The following is a 25,274-nucleotide window of genomic DNA, read 5'->3' on the forward strand; positions in this document are numbered from 1 at the left end:
TGTAGTTTTCTTTACATGATATAACATTTTTTCTGTTATTTTTAAGTGTAATGGGGATTGTAAACAGGTGCTGCTGTTCTTTTTTTCTCTCCCTTTTCTCTCTCTTTCTCTCTGTTCTTGTTCAGTTCTGAGAAATGTAGGCACCCCAATGCATAAAAAAGCCTGGTTAAAAAGCATGATAAAACAGAGATCAATTAACTTTTTCTCATTCTTGTATGGGGAAATTACTGCATTAAAGACATTAGATTGATTTATTAACAAGTTTTAAGAGAGGGCAAGTAAATGAAAAAGAACATTGAATATTATGAGTTTTTTTCCCTAGCAAATACATGTAAACTCAGTAACAATTCTGCAGCTGTTCTTTGTGTTTCCATGGTAACAATCTGATAAAGAGAAACTGGCTGCATTCTGGTGGAGAGTAATTGGCTAAAGAAAAAAATAGAGAACTTGACTAAGAGATAATGTTCTCAGAATGCATTTAGGGGGATTTCCCAAAGTAGATAATGTTCTCTGAAAGCTTTCAGTGGTTTCCCAAAGTAGACAATGTTCTCTGAAAGCATTCAGGGGCTTTCCCAAGGTAGTTAATGTTGTCTGAAAACATTCAGGGGTTTTCCTAGCTGGGAGAGCTATAAACACAAGACAAAACCAATAGGCACTTAGCAGAACAGGCTGCACCATGAGTCTTAAGTGTGGATAACCTTTATTTTAGGTTAGCTCAAATCTATGAGTGTGGCTCTCAGTTTGCGACTTTTGTTCCTATTAGTAGGTTAAAACCGCAATATTTGAAGGTATACATAGTTTTGGGTGTCAGTAGTAGGTTAATAGGTTTTAGGGAGTACTAAGATGTGTTTGTTTTTTTTTTTGTTTGAGGGCTTTCAATAAAACAAAACATTTTATAAGATGCGACATATGCTCAAATGGAAATGACAAGAAACATGTATAAAAGTTCAACCTGTCAAACAGTTTATGCATGTAACACAAAATTTGGAACAAGGCATTTAACAAAAAGGTGTTATACATAAAAGATGGGAATAATAACTTTTTAATACAATGATGCTTTCTTAATTGTCTTCAAATGTAAATGACCTCACAGATAAATACAAACAAGAAAGAGTAGTGAACTATGTTAAAAATGTATTGTGCAAATTGCTATGTTGCAGGAGACATACTTAGAAAGAAATGAACATGTAAATTTAATAAAGAAATGTTTTCAGGATGGTTATTTGACAGAATACCTGGGACAAAGGAAAACAGAAGTATTTTTATTAATTGCAAAAGGAACTTCAATAGTGATAGAAGAAGCTAAAAAAGATAATAATGGCAGATTTGTAGTGCTAAGGGGATACTGGCAAGGAAGGAGGATGACACTAACATGTATTTACATTCCACCTAAAACTGCTGTAATGGAGCTTAAGAAAACTCTGGGAGAAATAATCAGTTTTCAGCAAGAAATATTACTTATAGGTGGAGACTGGAACCTGATTTGCAGCAGTGAGGCTGTGTCAAGGGGGGGCAGAAGGGACAATATAAAAAGGGAGGGTAGATTCTTGAAGAAAATTATGAAAATATTTGGCATGGAAGATGTGAATTCAGTAACAGGAGTCTGAAGTGAATTTACATATTATTCTCCAAGATATAAAAACTAGGCTAGGCTAGACAGAATTTACATTTCACAGAGAACATGTGCATTTAATTGAAGGTCTTGATACCCTCCCAATAACTATTTCAGATCATGTGCCAATAATAGCTAAAATAAAAACACAAGGTAATGAAATAAAAATGAGACATTGGTGCTTTCCCATCTATCTGTTGAAAAGAGAGGAATTTAAGGAAAGGGTAGTGGAGATTATTCAGGAGCTGTTAGAGGGGATAGAAATTTCTTCTCAAAATATAGCTAGGGAGTGGGATAAAATTAAGGAGGAGTTTAAAAATAGGGTGGAAATAAAAGAAAGGGGAATATGGTTAAGAAGTAGCAAGAATTATTTAGAGAGACTGACAAATGTGAAAGTATTGCAGAATAGGGGGAATCTCACAGAACAAGAAGAGGATCAACTCCAGAATTGTTTGTTTGTGTCTTTCGGCTTTTCCCGGTTAGGGGTCGCCACAGCGGAACTCCGGTCCGCTAATGATTGGTAGTAGATTTTTTACATGCCGAGTTTGCCAGCCCTGATGCACAACCTTCAATGAAGGTACACCCATTCACGCATGTCTCCACACAGAAGATGCTCTAGCTGAGAATCGAATGGCACAATGTCTTGCTGTGAGGCGACAACGCTGCTGCAGCACCACCACCGCTGCTAGGCAGAAAATAAGGGATTACCTCGATAATATGCATAAGATTAGAAAGACTGCTATTAAGCAACTATTTTTTGATAATAACACTAGAACTTTTTGCACAATAACTCAGGCAACAGAAAGTAGAAAGGGCTGTCACTCGTCTTAGGGAGCCTATATCAAAGAGGATAACAAGAGATCCTTTATAGGTATTAGAAACATTTTGGAAATTCTATGAAAGTCTCTATAAAGCAGAGAAATATGAAAATCAAGAAAAGATACAAATGGAAATGTTTATGGAAGAATTAAATATGCCAAGATTATAGGCAGATGAGGTTCAATTAATAACAGTTAGGATAGGAGGATAGGAGATAAAAATTGTGATATATAATCGATCTACAGGAAAGTCCCCAGGAATAGATGGTAATCCTATGGAAGTTAGGAAGTTAGGAGGAAAAAAATGAAAAAGATCTGAAAGGTTTTGTTTAACAATATCTTAAGAGGAGGAGAAGTACCACCATCCTGGAAGAAAGCAGTGGTAGCTCTAATACCTAGAGTGGGTAAGGATCCATCAGATCCAGCTTCATACAGGCCCAATTTCAATACTAAATCGTTATTATAAAATGTTCATGTCTATAATAACTGAAAAAATAGCAAAAGTAATGCCAAAACTGATAGATATGGATCAATGTGGTTCTGTGGAGGGGAGGCAAACATTTGACAACATTAACAGAACATTGATGATCCAGAGGGAAGCAGAATGTAAGAAAACACCATTGTTGTTGTTGGCTGGTTTTGATGCAGAGAAAGCATTTGACAGAGTAGGCTGGGACTTTATGAGCAGAGCAATGGAAGCATTTGCATTTCCTGAAAACATTATAAGGTTGATTAGGAGAATATAGGAGCGATCAGAGGTGAAAATTAAAGTGGGTGGGGGTCTTGAATAGAGGAACCAGGCAGGGGTGTTCTCTTTCCCCTTTATTATTTGCATTATATTTAGAACCATTGGCAAAGAAAATAAGGGAATCGGAAATTCAAGGATATAATTAGTATGGTAGTCAAGAAAAGCTGGCTTTTTCTGCAGATGATATTATTTCATACCTGACAAAACCAGAAAAAGATATTACAGTGTTGTGGAACATTTTGAGACAGTTTCAGATCTTTTCGGGATACAAAATTAATGAAGCTAAAACAAAGGTAATAGCGGTAAATTATGTACCCACACATGAACTCATTCAGGAATACCCATATTTATGGGGACATGATAACATGAAATATTTAGGAGTATGGATTAAAAATGATTCTAGTGTGGCAGCTAAAGATATGTGGGAAGAGACAAAACAAAAGATGATACAAAAATTGAGAAAATGGAAACTTTGTTACATGGATATGGACAGTAAGATACAAGCAATTAAATGTTTTTAGTCCCTCTAGTGTTATACACAGGTCAGTCATATTCTTATAAACCAGTGGAGATGTTGTGGGTAGGAATTAATAAAGAGCTGAAGGACTTTATCTGGGAGGGGAAGAAGGCAAGAGTCAAGTGGGATAAGATGATTCTACCAATAGAACAGGGCGGATTGGGATTACCCAAGCTGAAGAGGTATTTCAGAGCTATATAGTTAAGACTCCTATACATAGCACAATCAGAAAACTATAATTCTAAGTGGAAAGGGATGATGATGAAACATGGGGGAAGCTCAAGAAACAAGGAGAGACTGAAATTTTGGATGCAGGCCTTTAAGGAGAACAACAATAATCATGCAGAATATTATATCCATAAAGTAGTAAAAAGTATTCTAAGAACTAAACCAACATGGGAATGGAGAAAGGAGATTCTGCCAATAGAGATGACTACAATTAGGAATGCGGACAATAGGCAAAAGGGGGGTGGAACTTATTGGAGAAAACTGGCAAAGGGACCAAGGTATTGGGAGCAAATAACTAGAGAGAGAGAAAGATGATAGAATGGGAAGACACAAAGAATTTATTTGGACTGCAGGTCAGAGATTGCCTTCCTATTAGGGACTGATATCACAGTATCGGCAAAGAGAAAGAAATAGCGGGTCCTAAATGAAAGACCAGCAGTGGTAGAGTTTTTAATAGAATCTAGAACAGAAGCTGCCATTAAAAAAGGAATAATTTGTAGAACATATAAAATATTGCATGATAACTATAAGAATTAGTCAGAGGAGGTTAGAAAGGATTGGGAAGAGAAATTAGATAAGCAATTCACAAAGAAACAATGGGAGGATTTATGTATGTCTTCCAAATATGCAACAAAATCTAGAGAATTTAGAATTTTGGCCTAGAAATGTTTACATAGATATTTTTATACTCCAAGCAGACTACAGAGAATTTTTCCTCAGGTAGACAGTAAATGTTGGAGGTGTGAATGGGAAGAAAGAGGTAATTGGGAACATATTTTCTGGGAGTATGGTAAGTTGGTGGACTTTAAGGATTCCCTGTGGGATGCACTGTCGGAGATGCTGGGTGGGCAGATTGGTCTGACGAGGGAGATGATTTTTCTGAGCTATGATACAGAATCGGAATTGCCCAGACATGGTAAGACCTTGCTGTATCTAATAATGGTGGCTGCCAAAAAAAGCAATTACTAGAAAATGGAAATCAAAATCTAAACCAACTATACTGTAAGTAGTGAATATAGTAACAGAGATAAAACAACTGGAAATTAGATCTTTAGAAAAAGGTAGGAGCAAACTACAGAGTAAAAAATGGGAATTATGGGAACAATACATACAAGGGAGCAAGGGCGCCCGCAGGCAGGTGCAAGGGGGTGCACTTGCACCCCCCTGGAATCGGCTGGCCAGGAGATTAATTTACTTCTAATTAAAAAAAAAAAAATTTTAAGGGCGTTCTTCTTTAAAAACGCCCTTTGTGTCCAATCGTACAAACAGAGGTGCTTGCTTTTGTCTTCTCCATACATGCCATGCGATCGATTGTTTACGTCTTCATCTTCCGCATTCGCGCGCGGAATTTGAATTTCAGATGGGCGCCAGCAGAGATGCTGTGTTGTGTCCAGAAAGAGGGTATTGCCGTTAGAATCAGAGCAAGCAAGCCATTTCAGGAGCAGAGAAGGATTCCACAAAGGTAGGAGCAAACTTGAGTTTTCCAGCTGTGGCACTTAGAGACCTTCCTTCATAGCTTCTCGCCACAGAGAGGTAAGCGATGTTGGCTGCTTTAACATTGTTAATTGGCCTAGCAAGCCACTTCCCTTTTCCTTGTGCCGGCAGTAGTTTGAACACTGAAATGTGGACACTAGCTTAAAGTCTTAACTTAAGAAGGCTGGGTAGGCTCAAGTTTTTACCTTGGTCAAAGCTAACACCAGAAGGATAGAGTGTATTTCTGTACAACGCAGATTAATTAACTGCCAAAGTAAATTTCCTCAGTGATGTAGCTTTTGTGTATAGATTCTACTAGTTCAAAGTCCTATATGCTTAGAAGGTTGCGTGCTTTATAGTTGCTTTCCTCAGAGCCACTTTTTGAATTGTCGATCATAGGTTGTTAGTCTCCCTGGTGACAGCAATGACATTGAAAAATACTTATTTTTAAAATGATAAAAAAAGCAATCGACTTTGTGAAGGTTGCACATATCCTTTCCAGATTGATCAGTCACACCAGAAACGTGAATTTCTTGAGATGTAGACTAAAGTCTTTTAAGTTTAAAATAACTTTATTGCAACTTTTTTAAGGGCTAACATTATATGAATTTAGGAATGTAATTTACTTTGTGATTAAATTTGTGCTGAGTAATTGGAACATTGATTTGCTATGATTTTTTTTCCATCCTGCCATGATGTAATTATTACTTGTCTGGCTGTTTAAAAACATGTGTCTCTGTGTTATATTAATCACTACAGTGTAGGATAGTGTAGTTATGCATACTGTAGTGACCATTAAAATATAGTGTAGTTATGAGTACTGTAATGGCCTTTGCTATGCAATGTAGTTATAAGTGCAGCCATATAGAACTATTATAGTGAATATGAAGGAGTATCCAATGTTTCAGGAAAACTAATACTGTAAAAGGAGATCTGTAAACCCGTTAGTATGGCAACAGAGTACAGAACCTGTGAATCTGTGAAGCCATTGTATAAAAAGAAGCATTGCATTGAGGTGTGGTAGTATGGGTTAATGAAATGGGTTTGCAATGAGACTAGCAAAATAAAATCTTTAAAATTGGGAAGTCTTAGTATGTCTGAAAGATGTAGTTGATCATGTGCTAGAGAAAGGCTTTTAGCTCTTGTGCATCATATAGAGAAGCAGATAATACAGTGGAAGATGCACTCTCACTGGACTGGTTTCTTGAATTTTTACTCTGCTGAAAGTCTGTTGAAATTCATGACACAAAGTAGTTGTACACATGGGGGACACTAAAGATCAGCGCTCAGCTATCCCTGTGAAGTAGCGTCTTTTGCTGCAGTACAGTTCTAGAGGGGAATGCTAATCTGAGTATGGTTCTTGAGAGATCCTGTTCTTTGGCACAGTTCTGGAAGAAACTCATAGCATCTAGAAATTCTTAGACATTTCCTTTGCACAGTCTTGAAGATATACTACACTGAAGACTGAATGGGAATATGATGCATTAGCTAAGTCTGAGGTGGTAAAGATGTGTACTGAGATGATAAGGTGAGATGTTAATTACTTACTTTGGTGGAAGGAAATAAATATAGAATCCATAACAGGATAAAACTGAGTGCAAACAAAACTAGTGAGGATGCAATATAAAATTAAAGGGAAAAAAACTTTGTTCTTCATTGTCAGTGTTACATCTTTAATGTATTTGAGTGTGTTTTTTTGTAGAAAGAGAGAAATATGAAATTTATATGTAGATGTTTTGTCATTCTTAATAGTTAGAAGTATGTGTTAATTGAGTGTTGTACTTTGCTATGTCCATGGAGTTTAAAACAAAAAAGATAACAATGGTTGCATGATGAGCAGACTGTATCTTTAGCCATTCAATGTTTTGTGGTTTTCTGTTTAACTGCTTGGTAGGAGTATCCTTTATGTGATATATTTTATTTTTTTACCTCTGATTCTTTAACTATTTGTTGGAAGAAAGGGACAGATTGAAGTGCTAGAGTGTTTCTGCTTATAAAGGGCCTAGCTAGTTATAACTTGTTACAGATTGTAGGTATGACACTCCATACCTTATGCCAAAGTGATGTTTAACTTGAGCCGTGACCACAAGTGTTTGCGAGCTCAAGTAGTTATAGATGTTTAGCAGTGTCACATGCAAAACTGGTGCTGTAGGTCAGAATAAAAGGTTAGTTCAGTGCACTTTATTTTATATTAAATTCTATATTGTGATTCCTTCATACAATTTGACTTGCATTTCCTAGTTGTTAAAAAGTCTGTGAATTCTGCTATTGATTTATATATTTTTGATTTATAATTCTTTACTTTTAATTGTTTTGTCACTGAAAATGCATCCCTTAAATGTGTATCATTGATTTGCTGAAGTATTACATATCTTGTCCAATGTACTAAATGCTTTGTGTATATTAAGGTACAGTACATTATAACTTTGGAGACTTGTGTTCCTCATGTAAGAAGATGGGTTTGCTTACTACTGTTGGCAATAAATTTGGACTTGCTGAGGATGGTTTTACTTGTGCAGTTGGCACAACTTGGAAAACTCTTACGTATTTTAATGACTAGGCTGATGATAAATCATGTTTAGCAAAGTGCAAGTAGCACACATTAAGGAAAGGAAGTACCCTCTACTAGTATAGCTCACTTGACCTATATCAAACTTGATGCTACAGATGACACATTTGTAATTCGGGATTCTCAGCAGATTGAGGATTCAAAGGGCAACTAGAAGAGAATTGCATTCTTGCAAGCAAGTGATGTAGGTGGTAAAAATGGTGAGGTTAATAAGACTAACTGTAATTATGATTATTCTTTTATACAATTGGAATATCAAACAGTACTGAATAATAGGTGAAAAATTAGTTGGGTAAGAAATGATTTATTAGTAACTGGAAATTAAATTATTGAAGGAACTAATACCCACATTTACAGAGTGCTTAAAGAACATTGAATAGTGTTATGACAGCAAAAATATAGGATGTGAGAGTAAGGCATTAGGAATGAGTTTCAAGGGAAGAGAAATTTACTGTTGCTCGTACTAAGTGCAACTAACTGTTTTGTCTAGCTAATGGTAGTCACTGTTTGTGCTGTAGAATTTGAAAGCAGTGTTAGTACCATAATTGCCTTTGGTGCAGAAGGCTGTGGATGCTACTCCCGCACCAAGCAGATGAAGTGCTAGTATTGCATGCCCTTTCAATTGCTGAGTATTTGATGCATTTTAAGGGGGAAATAGGAGTTCTTCACTATGTGTGCCCTCCTTTGTATGAGATGCCTATGAACGTGTTGGTTTGTCAGTCATTCCCTATTGCAATATTAAGAGCTTACCATTTTGTTAATATAACATAGGCAATTTATTTTTCAAGGGCTGCAGGCAGTGAATTTGTAGATGAAACACTGAATATAAAGTTATTTTCTAGCAACAACCTCTTCACTGGTTTCAGATCTCTTTAATGTGGAATTATTCAGATGAGTTTTACTTCTGCAAAGATTCTGCATATTGACTGATATTGGTGGATTGTATGACAGAAGTTTGAGTAGGGTGGCCCTTTATGGTTGAAATGTTCTGAATTGGGCAGGTTGTCATTATTGGTTCATATGATTTGTTTCATTGCTTAAAGGAAAAATGTTCAGAACTATAAATTTAAAACACACTCTAGCAAGTGGTGCTGTATTATACAAGGGATATAATTCAATTATTATATAGTATAATCAATACAGTCAGGAAGGTGAATCAAATAACTTTTGCATGGTTCTAGAAATGTGTGCAAGGAGTCTATGATTTGAAAACAGCCCAAAGGTAAACTTACCCTGCCACTGGCCAGATGCATTTTCTTTGAATGCGGGTTTCAATGCTGTTTCGGTGAGTGTGGGTTTCAAAGGTAGAGAAGTTTTAATGCTAAGTCTCTTTTCATTGTAAGACTATTGCTTTGTTTAGGTTTAGTAAATTTCTATCATTGTTTGTGCTATAAAATTTGAAATAAAAGTTGTAAATGAAATCCAAATATTTGTAATCATTGTAGAAGTAAAGCATAAAACAGTATGCACACTGGGAGATTTGAACAGTGTCTATGACAAATGGGGAAAAATAGCCAAGTATTGGGATGCTGGAATGGCTGCGTGGGCAGGGGTGGGGGTGGGGCCGATTTGGGCGTGGCAGCAGAGGGGGTGGGGGCTGTGTGGGCGGGGCTTGGGTTTGCACCCCCCTGCAAAAAATCCTGCGGGCTCCCTTGCAAGGGAGGAATGAGGCCTAAAAGGCAGCAGGACTTAAATGAGCTATGTAATGTTTGAATGAGAAAGACTGGGTAGATTATAAGTGATGTATAATGTTTGCAGCTGGGAGTGTGTCAATATGGTTTGTGATGTAAAATGCTTGTGACTAGGATTGTGTTGGTGGTGTTTATTTTCATTTATATAAATGTATGATTGCCTATGTAGCAAGTGATTGTTTAATGAAGATATTTATTGCTTAAAAAAGCAAGAATTGAATAATTTATGAAATATTGCTTAGGTTATATGATATAGAGCAACATATGTGAAATCCTAGACATTTAAAGGTGGAGATGGCTTATATCTTCTTATAGGAAATGTGTAGATTTGTAAGTATTTTTAGCATGGAAAGAATTCCAAGAAACATATGGATGAGTAAGAGTTTCCTACTAATGGGGCCAACTCTACTGCTGTGGTTGATCTGGTGACTTGTCTCTCTTGGGTTGCCAATCATCAACTGTTGCTAATAATACAGTTGTGAAGAACTTGTATATACTTCTGTGAATGAAACCAAAGCACATCTGAACAGACTTCCAGCTGCCGAAGTGGATGACATGGTGATGGCAATAGTCAAAAAAGGCAAGCCAGACCTGAGGAAGAAGGTGCATCCTGCAATTGTTTTAAGACAGAGTAATTGTATGTGCATGTATTTATATATTTTTTTTCAATTTAGTAAGAGTTGTTGCTCCTGACGCCATTGCAAAACAGCTTGTTCAGATCTGGCTGTCAATCATGCAGGATAGATGTATACAATGGTTGGGAGGGTGGCCTAATGGTTAAGGTGTTTGCCTTACAAACACAAGGTGCAGGGATGGAGTCTCACAAAGGATAATTGGCTAGGCTTAAAATGGCTCACAAGGGCAGTTAGCCTAGTACTAATCTATGAATCTATGAATGGAGAGTCTTTGTAAAGGATAAGTTCATCAACATGAAAGATTTTCATAAAATCCATACAAAATACAAGGCAATTGAGTTTAGGGACCATTTATGCTTTGTCAGTACTAGCCCTCAGAAGGAACCTTGTCTCTTGAAAGCCAGGGTAAATTTGTGAATATCAGTCTAATTGTCCATTTCCTTTTTGAAGGAAGATAATGTGTCACGCTGCTTAATTTACAGTAGTTTATTCCAGAGGTAGGGAAGGTGCTCTGTAATGAACCTATCTGTCCATCTTGTTTTATTCCTCTGTTGGTTAAGATTTAGATCTCTTTTTCTGATATTTGTAGGACTATTTGAATTGTGGTGATACAGAAGATCCTGGGCCACTGATTATCTAATGGCTCAGAAAGGAATATATTCATATTGTCAAAAAATGGAAAATATTGAAACCCAAAATGTTGAAAAGTGAAAATATTGAAAACCTATTTGATGCAGGGCAGCAAGCCCCTATATGCCTACCTATCATGTGGAAGGCTACACCTCCCACCCCCGCTTATTATATATACCAGCTCCAGAACTGCACAACACTGGGAAAAGGGCAAATTTCCATTTTCAACATTTTGAGCTTTAAACATATTAAGTTTCAATATTTTGAGATTTTCAACAAAATGAATGTATTCCCTCAGAAGTCATGGCATAGATCTCACCTCAGGAGTCTATAAGACATTGAATAAAGGGACAGTGATTCCAGTCTTTTCTGGTAGCTTAAGGTTTTTGAGCCTGTGATCTTCTTAGTTAGGAATCTCTGGGGTCTTTCTAGTTGTTTGATATGTCTAGTGATGTACATTCCAAAGGTGGCACTATATTCAATAATTGGCCTAATCAATGCTGAATATACTGGGGCAATAACCATTTTGAATCTGGAAGATATCATCTTTGTGATTAGCTGGACTATGTAGAAGGATGTCTTAACTACTGTTATGTGATGATCAAAGGAGAGGGATTTAGCAACCTAAGTAGCAGGGGCTCTACTAAAATGTTCATTTTAGAGTGGGGCATTCACTGTCTCGTATACTGGTTACCAAATGACACTACATTACTCTTTTTAGCATTTAATTTGAGCCTGTTATTAGCACAGCATATGCTTACAAGTGTCAGTTTTTGTTGTAGGGCTTAGGTGTCAGAGTGTGACTAGACAATGACTCCCTCCCAGTTTGCAGTCACCAGTAAACTTAGTTAGCCTGAGGTCTTGGTTTGTGGTCTGGAGCTTAGAAAAATAAATGCTGAACAAAAGGGGTCCCAGCAGGAAGCCCTGCAGAGCACCACTGATGAGGCGCCTGCTTCCCACAACTTATGGGTTCTAACCCTTATTCAATTTGCTATCCATTCTACCATATAAGGATATATTTGTAAGACGATTATAGCATGGAGTATAGTGTCAAAGGCCTTGGCCAGGTTGAGGTATGCCATGTGTAAAGTACAGCTGTTGTCAACACTTGTGCTATTGCTTCAAAAAGGTTAACTAGACTCATTAGACAGGATCTACCCTTAACAAAGCCAACTTGCTGTGGTTCTAGTTTAACAGGATTTTTAATGTTATAGTTAATCAAGTCAGTTGTATACTCCATAGCTTTGCATATAAGACTTGGCAGGCTGATGGCCTTGTTAGTTCCATGACCAGTGGAGTGGCATCACCACTGCTGTGCACCAAACTTCAGTGATGAAGCCGGTAGCTAAACTCAGGTTAAATAGTTTAAGGAGTGGTTCCACCAGGGCTTGCTTGGTGCTGTTTACTAAACAGCAAGGTATATTATAAAATCCCATGGAGGAAGCATTTTAGTCTTTGAGAGACCTTTAGTACATGCCTGTTGCTATTGATGGGGTTATGAAGGCTTCAGGGATAACTGGACTTTGAACAGTCAATTCTGGGGTGAAGTTGGCACTAAATTTATTAGCTAGTATGTTGTCAATTGTTGCCAGTTCACAGTAGATGGTGTCATCTTGAATAAGTTCTGAGCAATGCTGGGCATTATTTGCCAGTTTCCTAACTTAACTAAAAGAAAGATTTGTAGTTGTCCTTAGGTTCAGATGCTAACCTAAGTTCATGGGCTGATTTAGTAGTCCTAACAGATTTTTTTTTTATTTTTTTGGACAATTTTCTAATGTTATATGTGATTTGAGGGTCCTTAGATCTGTTCTATACTTTAAGGATTTGTTTTCTTTTATTGTAGCATTGTACTATTACAAGTGGAACTTTCCTCCCTGTGTCTCCACTGAAAAGGGGTCTTATCAGACCATCCTGGTAAACAAATAAATACATTTTGGCGGACTGCAAAGATGGTTTGCTTTGAAAGTTTCCATTATTTTTAGATCTGGTTGGTACTATAAATTTTAAGTGGGCATATAATGCTATTCTGTAGCATATAACATTGGATAGAGAGTATTTGTATTTATAGGTTCATAGGTATAACGACCACTAGGGCCTTTATAAGCTTTTCCAAGCAACCCAACTCAATTGTGTCCGCTTGTAACATGTGTGTCTTAATGGGGGGAGGGGCCATGTTTGCTTGGAGGTTATTAGGAGAAATGTAAGGAAAGAATAAGAGTCTATCGATGAAATCTTGTGAACTCATGAAAATATGAAAAAAAAAATATGATAAAATCTCATTTCTTGAAATACTTGCATAAGATCCATTTATTAGGTAGCTTTCAAACCAAGTGATGGTGGATGGGCCAAAGTTGGATGATGAGAGAGTTTTAAGCAGTAGAAGCTGTCAGCTGACTACATCATATAGATTAGTAAATCAGTACAAAAGAGTTCTGGAGAGAGGACTTTGAACAGCAGAAGTAAGAATGGAGTTGGTGAGTGACACAGAGAGAGAATGAGAGAGAAAGAGAGAGAAAGAGACAGTCAGACAGAAAGGGAGAGCAGAGTTGTATAACGGTGCTTTGGCCTTTAATGAAGCTGTGTTAGTGGATAGGACGAAACTGCATTTGTGAGAAAATAATCTATGGTTTATAGATAAAAGCTCTGTCAAGAAGTTTATCAATATGTAGCAGCAGAGATTATTAAAGTAGTGAGATATATCAGTAGTATAGTACAAGGGTATAGCTACATATTCAGCTGAGTCTGTATGTTTTTCTACACACCTCACAGGTAAGCACCAAACTAGTTGCCCTTGTGGCCCATTTTACGTTTAACTAATTTCTGTCATAGGTGAGAATTAAGCCCTGTACTTTATGTCTGGGAGGTAAACACCTTAGCCATTATGCCAACCCCCAAGCCCACTATGAAGAAAGGTTAGTGAAGAGTCCCTTACCGCCTAAACTACTGTCTGCAGCATAGCTCTGTACAAAACTTGCTTAGGGGTAAGACTGCTCATTTGAATACATCAGTGCACTATTGCAAGGGGGCATTTGAAAAGGATACAGACATTGATTTAATATGTAGGAACAATATCTGAATACTTGCTGCATAGTTGTTTAATGTACTCTGGAGGTTCAGTGCAACAGTATGAAGCTCAGAGTATAAAGGTGAGATTTATAGCTATGCCTCTGGTAAATAAAAAGGTAAATCTTGGGTAGACACAAAGTATCCTAGAGTTTCTGGCATAATTGACTTTAGACTCCACTCCCTAAAAAATGCTTCTCAACTTCTTTGCTCAAAAATTCTGGACAAAGCCAAAAATAATGGTGAGGGGTGGGGAACAAAGGCACAAAACAAACTACTTTTTTTTTTAAATATTACTCTAATTTACTTTAAAAGGTTAAAAGAACAGCAGGTTTTGCATCAATGTACATTTTCAGAAAAACATGAAATATAAAACTCTAATGTTTAACATATTATTATCTGACCGTAATCCTCAGTGATTTACCAGAGAAAGGCTCAGGGCAAAAGTATGAGGAATAATAGTGACAGTTGAGTGTGCGCCTAATGTAAATACGGCTCTGAACTGCACTAAGTGGTTTTCAAGTGCTTTACTGTCTGCATGTAAATGCTGAAATAACATCCACCGCTCTTCAAATGATACAGAAAATTAGAGTACATATTAAAACAAATATCTTATTACCGATAAAATATACATCCTTTACACAATACTGGAAAGCTTTTAATTGGAAATGCTTGCACAGAGCATTCTTAACCCCAGACAGAATCAGTAAAATTAGTTCTTCCATAAAAGGAATATGTTGGAGATGTGAGGAAGTACACAATGCAGATTGGAATCACATTTTCTTTGATTATGTTAAAATTAAGCCATTTTGGAATGGTATTAAATAGAAGTTATGTACTTACCATAACGTTCCATGTGAGTTTTTTATCTCGCCTTTATTCTCACTGATGGGTTGGGGCCGATCCTTGACTCTGACACGGCCAATAGCAAGCTCAAGGTTTGCCAGTAGCTCGAGACCAGCCCCTTATCCCACCATGCACTGCTAGAATTATCTCAGATCTTGTCTGCTGCGAATAATAGTCTATATATATATATATATATATATATATATATATATATATATATGTATATATATATATATATATACATATATACAACCCATACATACTCTCTTATATATATATCTACGAAGAAGAGTACCCAAAGTGAAAGAGAAATATTGAATAACCAGGATGGCACTAGCCTCTAAGTCAACAGTCAGCCAGAAGGGGGAAGGAGGGAGGGACGTGAGAATAAAGGCGAGATAAACAACTCACATGGAACGTTATGGTAAGTACATAACTTCTATATGTGAAGTCGTTAATCTCACCGATTATTCTCACTGATGGGTAACGTCCCTAGCACCCTCAACCCTGGGTGGCTCATGGGAGTATGTTCTTCAGTACTGTAGAACCAAAGGAAGACCTGTCCCTAGAAGCCTTATCTACTTTGTAATGTGAGATAAAAGTATGAGGGTTAGACCAAGTGGCTGCAGGGCAAATATCGTCAAGGGGCAATTTAGCTTGAAAAGCAGAAGAGGTAGAGACAGCTCTGGTAGAATGAGCTTTTGGTTTGTGCATTAAAGGCATGTTCACATTTTCCTAAACAAAGGATATACAATCAGATAACCATTTAGATAAGGTTATTTTAGCCACTGGATTGCCTTTTCTTGCTTCCGAGAAGGATACAAAAAGTTGATCTGATTTCCTAAAATCCTTAGTTCTGTCAAGATAAAATCTGAGCTGTCTGTGAACATCACGTTTGTGCAGCATATATTCTAAGTTAGAGTGGTTGGGGAAGAACACTGGTAGTTCAATGACCTGATTGATGTTTGACTCAGAACAGACTTTAGGTAAAAATGAGGGGTTTGTTCTGAGAGATACTGTATCAGCATGGAAGTTCATGTAGGGTGGTCTGATGGATAATGCTTGAAGTTCTGACACTCTGCGGGTAGACGTAATGGCCACAAGAAAAATTGTTTTCCACGATAAGAATTTTAAAGCACAAGAAAAAGCTGGTTCAAAGGGAGGAAGAATAAGCTGAGACAGCATAAGGTTTAAATTCCAGAGAGAAAAGGGGATTTTGATCAGAGGTCTCATATGAAGAACACCTTTAAGGAAGGTTTAGGATAATTTATGGCTCATAATATTTGAGCCATCAAGACCAAGGTGAAAATTTGAGATAGCAGCTAACTGAACTCAAACTGTAGCAGCTGCTGCCCCTTTTTTAAACATTTTTGTCAAAAATTCAAAAATCAAAGATAGCGGAGCTCGAAAAGGGTCAATGTTCTGCGCGTTGGCCCAAATTGAGAACCTTTTACATTTGCTGCCATATAATTTCCTGGTAGATGGCTTGTGAGAGGATAAGAGAATTTGTCTTGTATCTTCTGAAATTGAATGAAGCCTGGCAATTAGGGGAAGTGGATTAGCCCAGCAGTCAGTTTCAGGGACTGTAGAGAAGGATGACGGGTGCGTCAGAAGGTCCGGAACTGAGTCCAGGATCCATGGATCCTCCAACAGTTGATGGTGGAGAAACGGAAACCAAATCTGTCGAGGCCAGTAAGGGGCTATGAGTATAACCTTCCTTCCCAGTGATTTTGCTTTCTGTAGAAATCTGGGTATTAATGGGAAGGGTGGAAATGCATAAAGGAGACCTGGAGCCAATCGTGTAAAAGTGCATCTCTCGGAGGATGACTGGGAGGTGGTATAAGGGCAAAGTAACTTCTGCATTGTGAATTGATGTGGCTGGCAAAAAGGTTGCAGCAAGGCTGGCCCCATTTGCGGAAAATCAACTCCGCAACCTGTTGATTGAGAGACAACTCATGAGGGAGTAATATTGCCCTGCTTAGCTTGTCCGCTATGACGTTGGATTTCCCTGGGATGTGCATTGCTAACAGAAAATGCTGGGATGACACAGCCCATTGCCAAACACTGAGGGCTTCTTGACAAAGGGTGTAAGACTTGGTTCCAGCCTGCTTGTTCAAGTACCAGACTACTGACATGTTGTCGGTCTGAATTGCAATAGTCCCTAGAGGGAGAGAGTCCTGAAAGTACTGCAACGCCAGAAGTACCATTCTCAGCTCTAGAACATTGATGGGTAGATGTGATTCTTGATCTGTCCATGTGCCTTTGGCAGTCTTTCCCTGAAAATGCCCCCCCCCCACCCTATCAGGGAAGCATCCGTGGTCACAGTGGCTACTGGGGGGGAGAACAAAGGGTCTCCCTACTGTAACATGAAGAGACATCAACCAACACTGAACGTCTCTCCTGCAAGAATCCATGATAAGAATCGTGTGGTGCATTGGTAGTTTCTGGTAAGACCACTGAGTAAAGAGAAGCCATTGAAGGATTCGCATATGCATCCTTGCGAGTGGTATAGCCAGGATTGTTGCCGCCATCAAACCTAGTACTTTCAATACCTCCGCTGCTGTAGCTTTGTTCTTTGACACCAGTGAGCTGATGTTTTGGTGAAGAAGAGAGACGCTTTTGATAGGGAGATATAGAGTAGTGGATAAGGTATCTAACTCTGCACCTATAAAAACGGTATGCCGAGATGGCGATAAGGCAGACTTTTTGAAGTTGATCGTAATACCTAATTGATGGCAGAGTGTCAGAGTGTATTGTGTTGCCTGAGTCAATTGATGCCTGGTGGTAGCGGTGAGGAGCCAATCGTCTAAGTATGGAAATACCTGAAATCCTAGACGCCTTCAGGTGAGCCGTGACCACTGCCATGCATTTGGTGAACACTCTGGGGGCTGAAGTGGGACCAAACGGCAGGGCTCGAAACTGGTAATGATTGGCTCCCAGCCGGAAGTGCAGATGATCTCTGGAGCGTCTGTTCATCTTTATGTGATAGTATGTGTCCTTGAGATCTATGGAGCACATCCAATCGCCTTTCCCTAAAAAGGGAAGAATGGACTGAAGCGTGACCATTCGGAACTTCTCTTTCTTTACGAGCTTGTTGAGTCTGTTAAGGTCCAAGATAGGTCTCCAGTCCCCTGTTTTCTTTGGTACTAAAAAGAATCTTGAGTAAGTTCCGAATCCGACTTGGTCTGCTGGGACTGGTTGGATGACTCTTTTTTTCTAGCAATCTGTGGACCTCTACGATTGCTTGTTCCCTGAGATTGGGTGGAACATCTGGGATTTTTTGATAGGAATGGGAGGGGTAAAGAACGGTATGAAATATCCCCTGGAAATGATGCTTTGTACCCAAGTATCCAATGTTATGTTTATCCAGGCTTCTGGGTACAAAGACAAGCGACCCCCGACTGCATCCAGAGCCGAACAGTCGGGCCCCCTTTCAGGAGCGCTGGTAGGACTGACCGGAGAACTGACCCCTGTCACCCTGTTGCTGCAGACCCCCTCTGCCACAGGGGCGGCATCTTCCGTTATAACCCCCTCCTCTGCCTCTAGAGGGGGTTTCACCACGTGTGTCGTGAAAGGCTGCTTGAGTTTTTCGGAACCACATCTTTCCCCCCTAGGGCCCTTGGGGTAGGGCTGAGTAGGAGTGGAAAAGCGGACCCCAAAGGGCAGATAAAGTCTGGCCTTCCTGTTCACACCTGGTTAAAGTTTCCTTTACTTTGGGCCCAAACAGTGGTGAGCCATCAAATGGGGTATTAATAAAAGAAGACTTGAAGGGTTCCGCAAAGGAACAGAGATGCATCCAGGCTTGTCTGCGAAGAGCAATGCCTGAACTAGTGGCTCTACTCGAACCATCAGCTGCATAGGATATGAGATACATGGATGAGTTCACTACTGAGTTTAGGGTAGCAAGCTGGGCGTTGACTTTGTCGGCCCCTCCTGCAGCTACCGTACCCTGGAGAGTATCTCCTAGCTCTTTCAGGAGATCTCTCTGTAGTCTTGTAAAATGGGTCAAGTAGTTCAGTGATCACAGAGAAAAAGTCTCTGAACTAAACATGCACTTCCCATATCTATCCATAACCCTAGAATCTCTGTTAGGGGGATGGATAGAGGTGGATGTCCCAGATACTTCCTTTTTGGTGGCTGCAGCCACCACCATGGCATCCACAGGTACTCCTTTTGTCAAAAAAGGTTTATCGACTGGGGCAGATATGAATTTATTGGGTCTATGAGGGACAGGTTCCATGGCCTCCGGTGACTCCCACGCCTTACGAGAGATCAGATCCATGAGCTCGTCGTAAGGCAGAGACACCCAAGAAGTGGAAGGTCGAGACCCAAAAGCCTTCAAGAGCACAGACTCATCCTCAGTAGGGGTCTTGGACTGCCAGTCGCCCCTCTGACTAAGGATCTCTAGTATCTCTGCAAAAGAGATATCCTCAGAAGGGGACCGAGGGGACCCTTCTGACTCATCTAAGTCCATGTCAGATGTCAAAGACTCCTGTGGGGAGTCTAAGTGCCTCCTCTTGCACAGTCTCTTTCTGGGCACCTCGTCAGTGGGGGGGTCTGGGGAGGTCTAAGAAGAGCAGGGGACACCCTGTGGGGGTACTTGAGGCTCAGGGTCTCTACGCTTAGAGGGGTTGGTAGATGCAGAAGTAGACACAGGAGCTTGAGGGTAGAGGGAAAGCTGAACCAATGCTGATGTTGTCTTTGGAGACAAAACTCTCCTCATAGCATCGAAGGAACCATGGCTCTGATGAGGAGTGGACGGACCCAAGAGTACCGTCCGATCCTCCTGCACCGAAACCATGGGCTCTGAGCCTGAGGTAGGAGCCGAGCTCATCCAAGCCAAAGCCCCGAGAGGGAGAGTCGGCACCGATAAGTCGGTGCGACTATCCTCCCCGGACCCGACTGGAGAGCGTCGGCTCCTAGAGCCCTCGGTCGGTGCCAAGGACATCCGAGTAGATGGAGCCGATAACCCCGGAGCGGATATCAACTCCAAGGGTCCGACCACCATCGGTTCGACTTCCCTCGGCTCCGAGAGTCCAGTACGGCTCGGAGGAGAAGTAGACAAGTTTGGTTCCATGGTCTTCGGCACCGACAAGCTGGTCAGGGCCGACAACAATTTGGCAAGTCCTGGTGCCTGTAAAAGCTTCTGCGCTAGCCGATCCATGTCCAAATCCAAAAGGCTGACTGAAGACTTAGCTGAATGCACTGAAGGTGCTGACTGGAGCAGAGGTGAAGAAGGAACTTCGGAGACCGGCTCCAATACTGAGAGCTGGCTCCGAATCAAAGGTACACTCAGCTCCGATGACTGTGGAACCGATGACCCTCCTTCTGAAATTTTAGCCTTTTTGGATACCTTATTTGAAGACTTGGATTTTGAAGATTTGGAAGATGTACTAGCACCTTCATGGCTATTCAAAACCTCTGAAAAAGATTGCTGTAGCAATCCTCTGTCTATAAGTTTCCTCCTTCTCTCCAAAAGGACTCTTGAAGAGAAGGAGTGACAAATGCTACAGGTGTCTTGGCGGTGCTTGGCCCCCAAGCAGTAGACACATTGAATATTTCTGTCAGTGATAGACATTTTCTGCCCACAATCTGGACATTTTTTAAAACCCGATTTGGGATGGGATTTCTCTCTATCCTCTGACATACTGAGAGAAAAACAGTAAATAGATTCACAAACAACTAAGCCCAACCCGGGCACTATCTACAACAGTAATATATATATATATATATATATATATATATATATATATATATATATATATATAAATATAGTACAAATATGGGACTAAGAGTCCCACAGAAAAAACCTAACTACTAAAGGGATTAATAGTAGGAAAAGGGGCTAAAGGCCCACACAAACTAAAAAGCCAACAAGTCCCTAATTTAAAACAATTTAAACTATCTAAACTGTCTAAACTATCTAAAAATAATGGAACTAACACAAACTACATAAATATATCAAAAAGGAAACTTTTTAAAAACTTGCTGTTAATTCTGTTTCTAAAATGGTCCGAGCTATCTGGATCACCGTGATCTCTCTTGCCGCGGCAAACTAGATCTCAGGTAATTCTAGCAGTGCATGGTAGGATAAGGGGCTGGTGTCGAGCTACTGGCAAACCTTGAGCTTGCTATCCGCCGTGTCGGAGCCGAGGATCGGCTCCAACCCATCAGTGAGAATAATCGGCGAGATTAACAACTTCACATTAACTTTCTACAAGCTTTATTTAATGAATCATTTTATTTAACTAAAGCTCTTGTATTATTAAATGTGAATGAAGGTTCTCATTTGAATAGGTCAAACATGTATCTAGTATGGACTATACCTGCAATTTCAAGAAAGTGTATAACAAGAAGATGGAATACAAACACAATACCAGCTTTGGAAGACTTCTACAGCTTACTGAAGACCACAGCATTATTAGAAATTAAAATTAAAGAACTAAGAATTTATCCAAAGCCATTTATCAACAACCCTTGGGGAAAAGTCTTATCGTTGATTGACACTACACAATAATTGATCAGGCACTCTGATAATGGATTGGACATACTTATAAAGTAACTGTGTACATTAAGATATGTTATAGTGTCAGGCTAATGTAAATAATGTACATAGTTATTTAAGATATTATGTATAAACACTATGGAATTCATTCAAATGTATTTGAAAAATAAAAAAAAAATTTGAGGAAAAAAAAATAAAATTAGAGTACAGGGATATTTGGTGTTATGTCAGATTTAGATAAGAAATTTAGCAGCAACTGGCAGGTTAGGTTATCACTACTGCCTTGTTATTTCTTATTATTTTTCAATTTGTTTTATCGCTGTATATGTCGATAATAGCGGACATAACTTCCAATTCCAACTGCCCCTGATTTTGGTTCAAAATTTGCTCCCCCCACCCAAAACTGGCGATCTGAGGAGTAAATGTGATTTTTCTAATACATAATGTCAATAATTAAGAGTTACATATTTACGTTAGAAAAAAAAAACATGTTAATTCTTATTCTGTTATTATTTCGACCTTTCAAGTTAATAGTACTAACATAAAAAAGGCGTCCCTGATTATTTGTCCCCGGATTCTGGAAGTAATAAAGAGATTGAGACTCATGCTGTCCGATGCAGGCGAAAAAAAAACGACAGTTGAATACTCCCCTATTTGTAAAAATGGATTAGCCTTTCGGAGGCATGCACCTATGTTTGCCTGTGATCTACAATCCCTGTCGGGCAGCATTGTGGCCGTCCTGTAACAACAAAATACATTAAAGTGCTCATTAAAAAATAAGTAGTGATGCATAATAGTTAGTCTGTTTCAACCCTTTATAAAAGTCGAATATTATATGACGTATTATTGCTCAAAAGTTAATATAATTTGATAGAAAAAATTACTTTGAAATGTAACTTTTGAGTATTCTTTTCAAAATGTCTCCCCCTGTGTCAGGAATTTGGAGTCTTCTAGTACTGGTTCATTGTACTCGGTTCACGCCGGTCGAAGATGGCGTCTGTGGAGGGTAGATGGGGACTTTAGTCTGCCGTAAAGCTTTAGGGATTCTTTATTAGGAAACAACCCAGTAATTCCAAGTAATCTTTTTAAAAGTAATTTTCAGTCCCCAGTTGTTGGTATTTTTTATTATTATGGTGTGGTGTGTTGAAAAATGGGCGAGAAGCTGGAATTGAGACTGAAATCCCCTGCTGGAGCCGAACCTGCTATTTACCCCTGGCCTTTGCTTGTCTATGTAAGTAGAGGGGTCTGATGGAGTTCTGATGTTTACAATCATACGGTTACTGACATCTTGATGGGTGTAAGCACTTGGATGTCTCGGCTGTCAGACGCAGCTTTTATTGTTACTACTTTCACTCCGCGTTGTGAGCCTAGAGTTCAGTGACAGGCAAGAGTAACCGCTGACAGTTTCTCATCATCTGTCTTATTTGAATATTAGTTATGAACTATTGTCTTATGTGTTTACCGAGGTGTATAACTTAGTAGTGTGTGAGGCTGAATGATTACTGTATAGTTCTGTAAATATATAGCTTTTTAGTCGCATGCAAAACACCCTTTGGGCTCTGAATGAAAGGGTTTGAAACAGAAATCAAGCTGTTTTCCTGTTTACTACACTGTTCAGCACTGTGTATGTTCTTATTTGTCCTACATCGTAAACAGCTTTCAACTTTCAAAACGGGGGGTAACGTGCATTGTTCTATACAGTGCTTTGGAAAGTGTCATCAGACTATTAAGGATCCTTTTAGCAGTTAATGGAGCCAAAGTTATTTTTTTGTTTTGATTCATCGTGAATCATATTATATTTATAAAGTGATGTGGTATTAAGGCGTGTAACGATTAAACGTGTGTGTAACATTATTGTGTAGAATACTTCATATTCAATTAGCAGTTTTTTTTTCTTTTTGAAATATACTTGTCTTGGGTCAAATTTTATTTTACAATAAGAGGCGGTTTTATATATATATATATATATATATATATATATAAAATGTGTGTGTGTGATGAGCTTGTTTTGGTTTGACAGCCAATAGAAGTTGGGTGCGCTTTGAAATCATAGTGTTGATTTCGCTTTCTAGTTTTGAAAACGTGTTACTTGAATATGTAAACTTATTTAATTTTGCAAAACTTACTGGTTACTGCATATGTGGATTCTGTGTTGTAGTCTTTGAACATGTGTCGTATTACATGACAAATAGGAAGTACGTGTTGTATATGGGTACTGTCTATGCATTTGTTAGGCTGTTGGCTTCTCTCCTAATTTCAGCTGTGTTGCAGCAAGAAGGGAAGATATGATTAAGTATTGTAATTTGTATTCTTTTCTGATGTAATTGTGGTTTTCCCTTTCACAGTACAGCTGTTGTAGTAGAAGAGTATGACCCTTTCTTTTCTGATGTCATATTAATATGTTTTAGGTTGTCTAAATTCATAACTTTTTTGTGACTTTGAACTTGTCAGGCATTGAAAGCATAACTGCTTGCCTTTTTTATTCTCTTGACTGGTAGTGGTTTGGTGGAAGCAATGACTTGATACATTTTCCAGTCCTTTTGACCGAGTGTGTAAATTTGCATTTATTGCTGGAAATACCTTGTCACTTTTTCTCCTATTGTTATATTCCAGATTGAATATGGTTTATTCCAGCTGACTACAGTTCATAGTTAAAATGTATTATGCTTTGTAATTGCATAAGTAGTGTCATGCCAGAAAAATAACATATGTTGAATGGTAGGTGGTGGTGAGAAAGAGAGAAAAGATGGTTTAAAACAGAAAATCATGTGGAATCTGTAATGTCCTTTTGATTGTTAAATGAATGCCCCTAAATGAAACCTTTCATCGGTTTCTGTAGATGATGGTTAATGCTCGCAGTGCCACAATCCTTTGTGTATACTCTCGAGTTCAGAAAATACTGTAAATTAGGAAAGCCGGCACAACTCCCCTTACTGTGTTTTTATCTTTCACTTGACATAGCTTGTGTTCTTTCTCATTTTACTTGTCAGGACTCTACTGTTTGTGATCTTTACACCCAGCGTGGCCAAGTTGAGAAAGCCTGGAGGCTGGATATTTATTTGTTGGTGTTTTTGTTAATCTCATGTGGGGGTTGGTCCATCCTAGATTTCATGCCCAGTCCCATAATTGTATGGTCCTTGTGAGTATGCCGTGTACACTTTGCTTTGAGACTTGAATTGCTTTTCAGCTTCATGACTGATGCAGACTTGCACCAGTTCTTGTGACTTTTTATGTAGATTTTCCTTAAAAATACCAACTGTTGTGGTTATCAAATACTAGTATATTTTGATATTTTTAAATTTAAAGTATTTGATAAATTAAGCAGTGAGATTGCTTGCCTGTCTGCATCTGAGTGGTTTTAATATAGTGTTAAAGAAAGGGAGACTTTGTTTTTGTTCAGTGATTCTGCTAAAAAAAATAAGATTTTATTTTGTAATTCAGTGGTCCATTTGTATTTAGCCACCGCTCTTTTATATGATAGTAAGTTCTACAGATTTATTTCCATTGACATGTTTTGTTCTTTTTGATAACTGCGTAATGTGTGTGGTAGTTTGCATGCTTTGACAATTGTACTAGCTTTAATTTTAAAACATCATTTCAAAATGCCGCTTTCTAGGCGTAGTGCTTTATTTCCTTCACTGGCTGTGTCCCTACTTGGCAGTGGTTGATGTGCCGTTGCGGTTTGATAGTACTGAACCCCTACGTTAGTGATGTCATCAGGATAAGTTCTCAGTTTCTCAGTGTGTGTAAGTTAAGCTTTTGGTGCAGGAGGCTCTACAGCTTCCTCGCCTTGCATAGTTGGTTTGGTGTGTTAAATATTGTAGATGAAAGGCATTGCCTTTTTAGTAGAAGTTGATTTTGACTATTGTAAATGAGTTGTCTTTCCTGTTTTGAAGATTAAAGTGCTTGCTGTTACAGTTACTTAAGCAGCATGGGGTG

At 38.7% G+C, this 25,274-nt stretch overlaps 1 protein-coding gene across 1 annotated transcript in view; it reads left to right on the forward strand.

The window, feature by feature from the left end:
• Window positions 1-22,284: 22,284 nt before the first annotated feature.
• LOC122787868 (histone-lysine N-methyltransferase, H3 lysine-79 specific-like) overlaps window positions 22,285-25,274 on the forward strand; it is a 2,114,473-nt gene continuing 2,111,483 nt past the window's right edge. The window contains exon 1 of the mRNA XM_044054784.1: window positions 22,285-22,566. Within this exon, the coding sequence (XP_043910719.1) occupies window positions 22,486-22,566 (81 nt within the window). The 5' untranslated portion in view covers window positions 22,285-22,485. The remainder of the gene's footprint in view (window positions 22,567-25,274) is intronic.

This window comes from Protopterus annectens, chromosome 13.part0 (genome assembly GCF_019279795.1).
Source record: "Protopterus annectens isolate FY-2018-M chromosome 13.part0, PAN1.0, whole genome shotgun sequence".
Taxonomy (NCBI): domain Eukaryota; kingdom Metazoa; phylum Chordata; order Ceratodontiformes; family Protopteridae; genus Protopterus; species Protopterus annectens.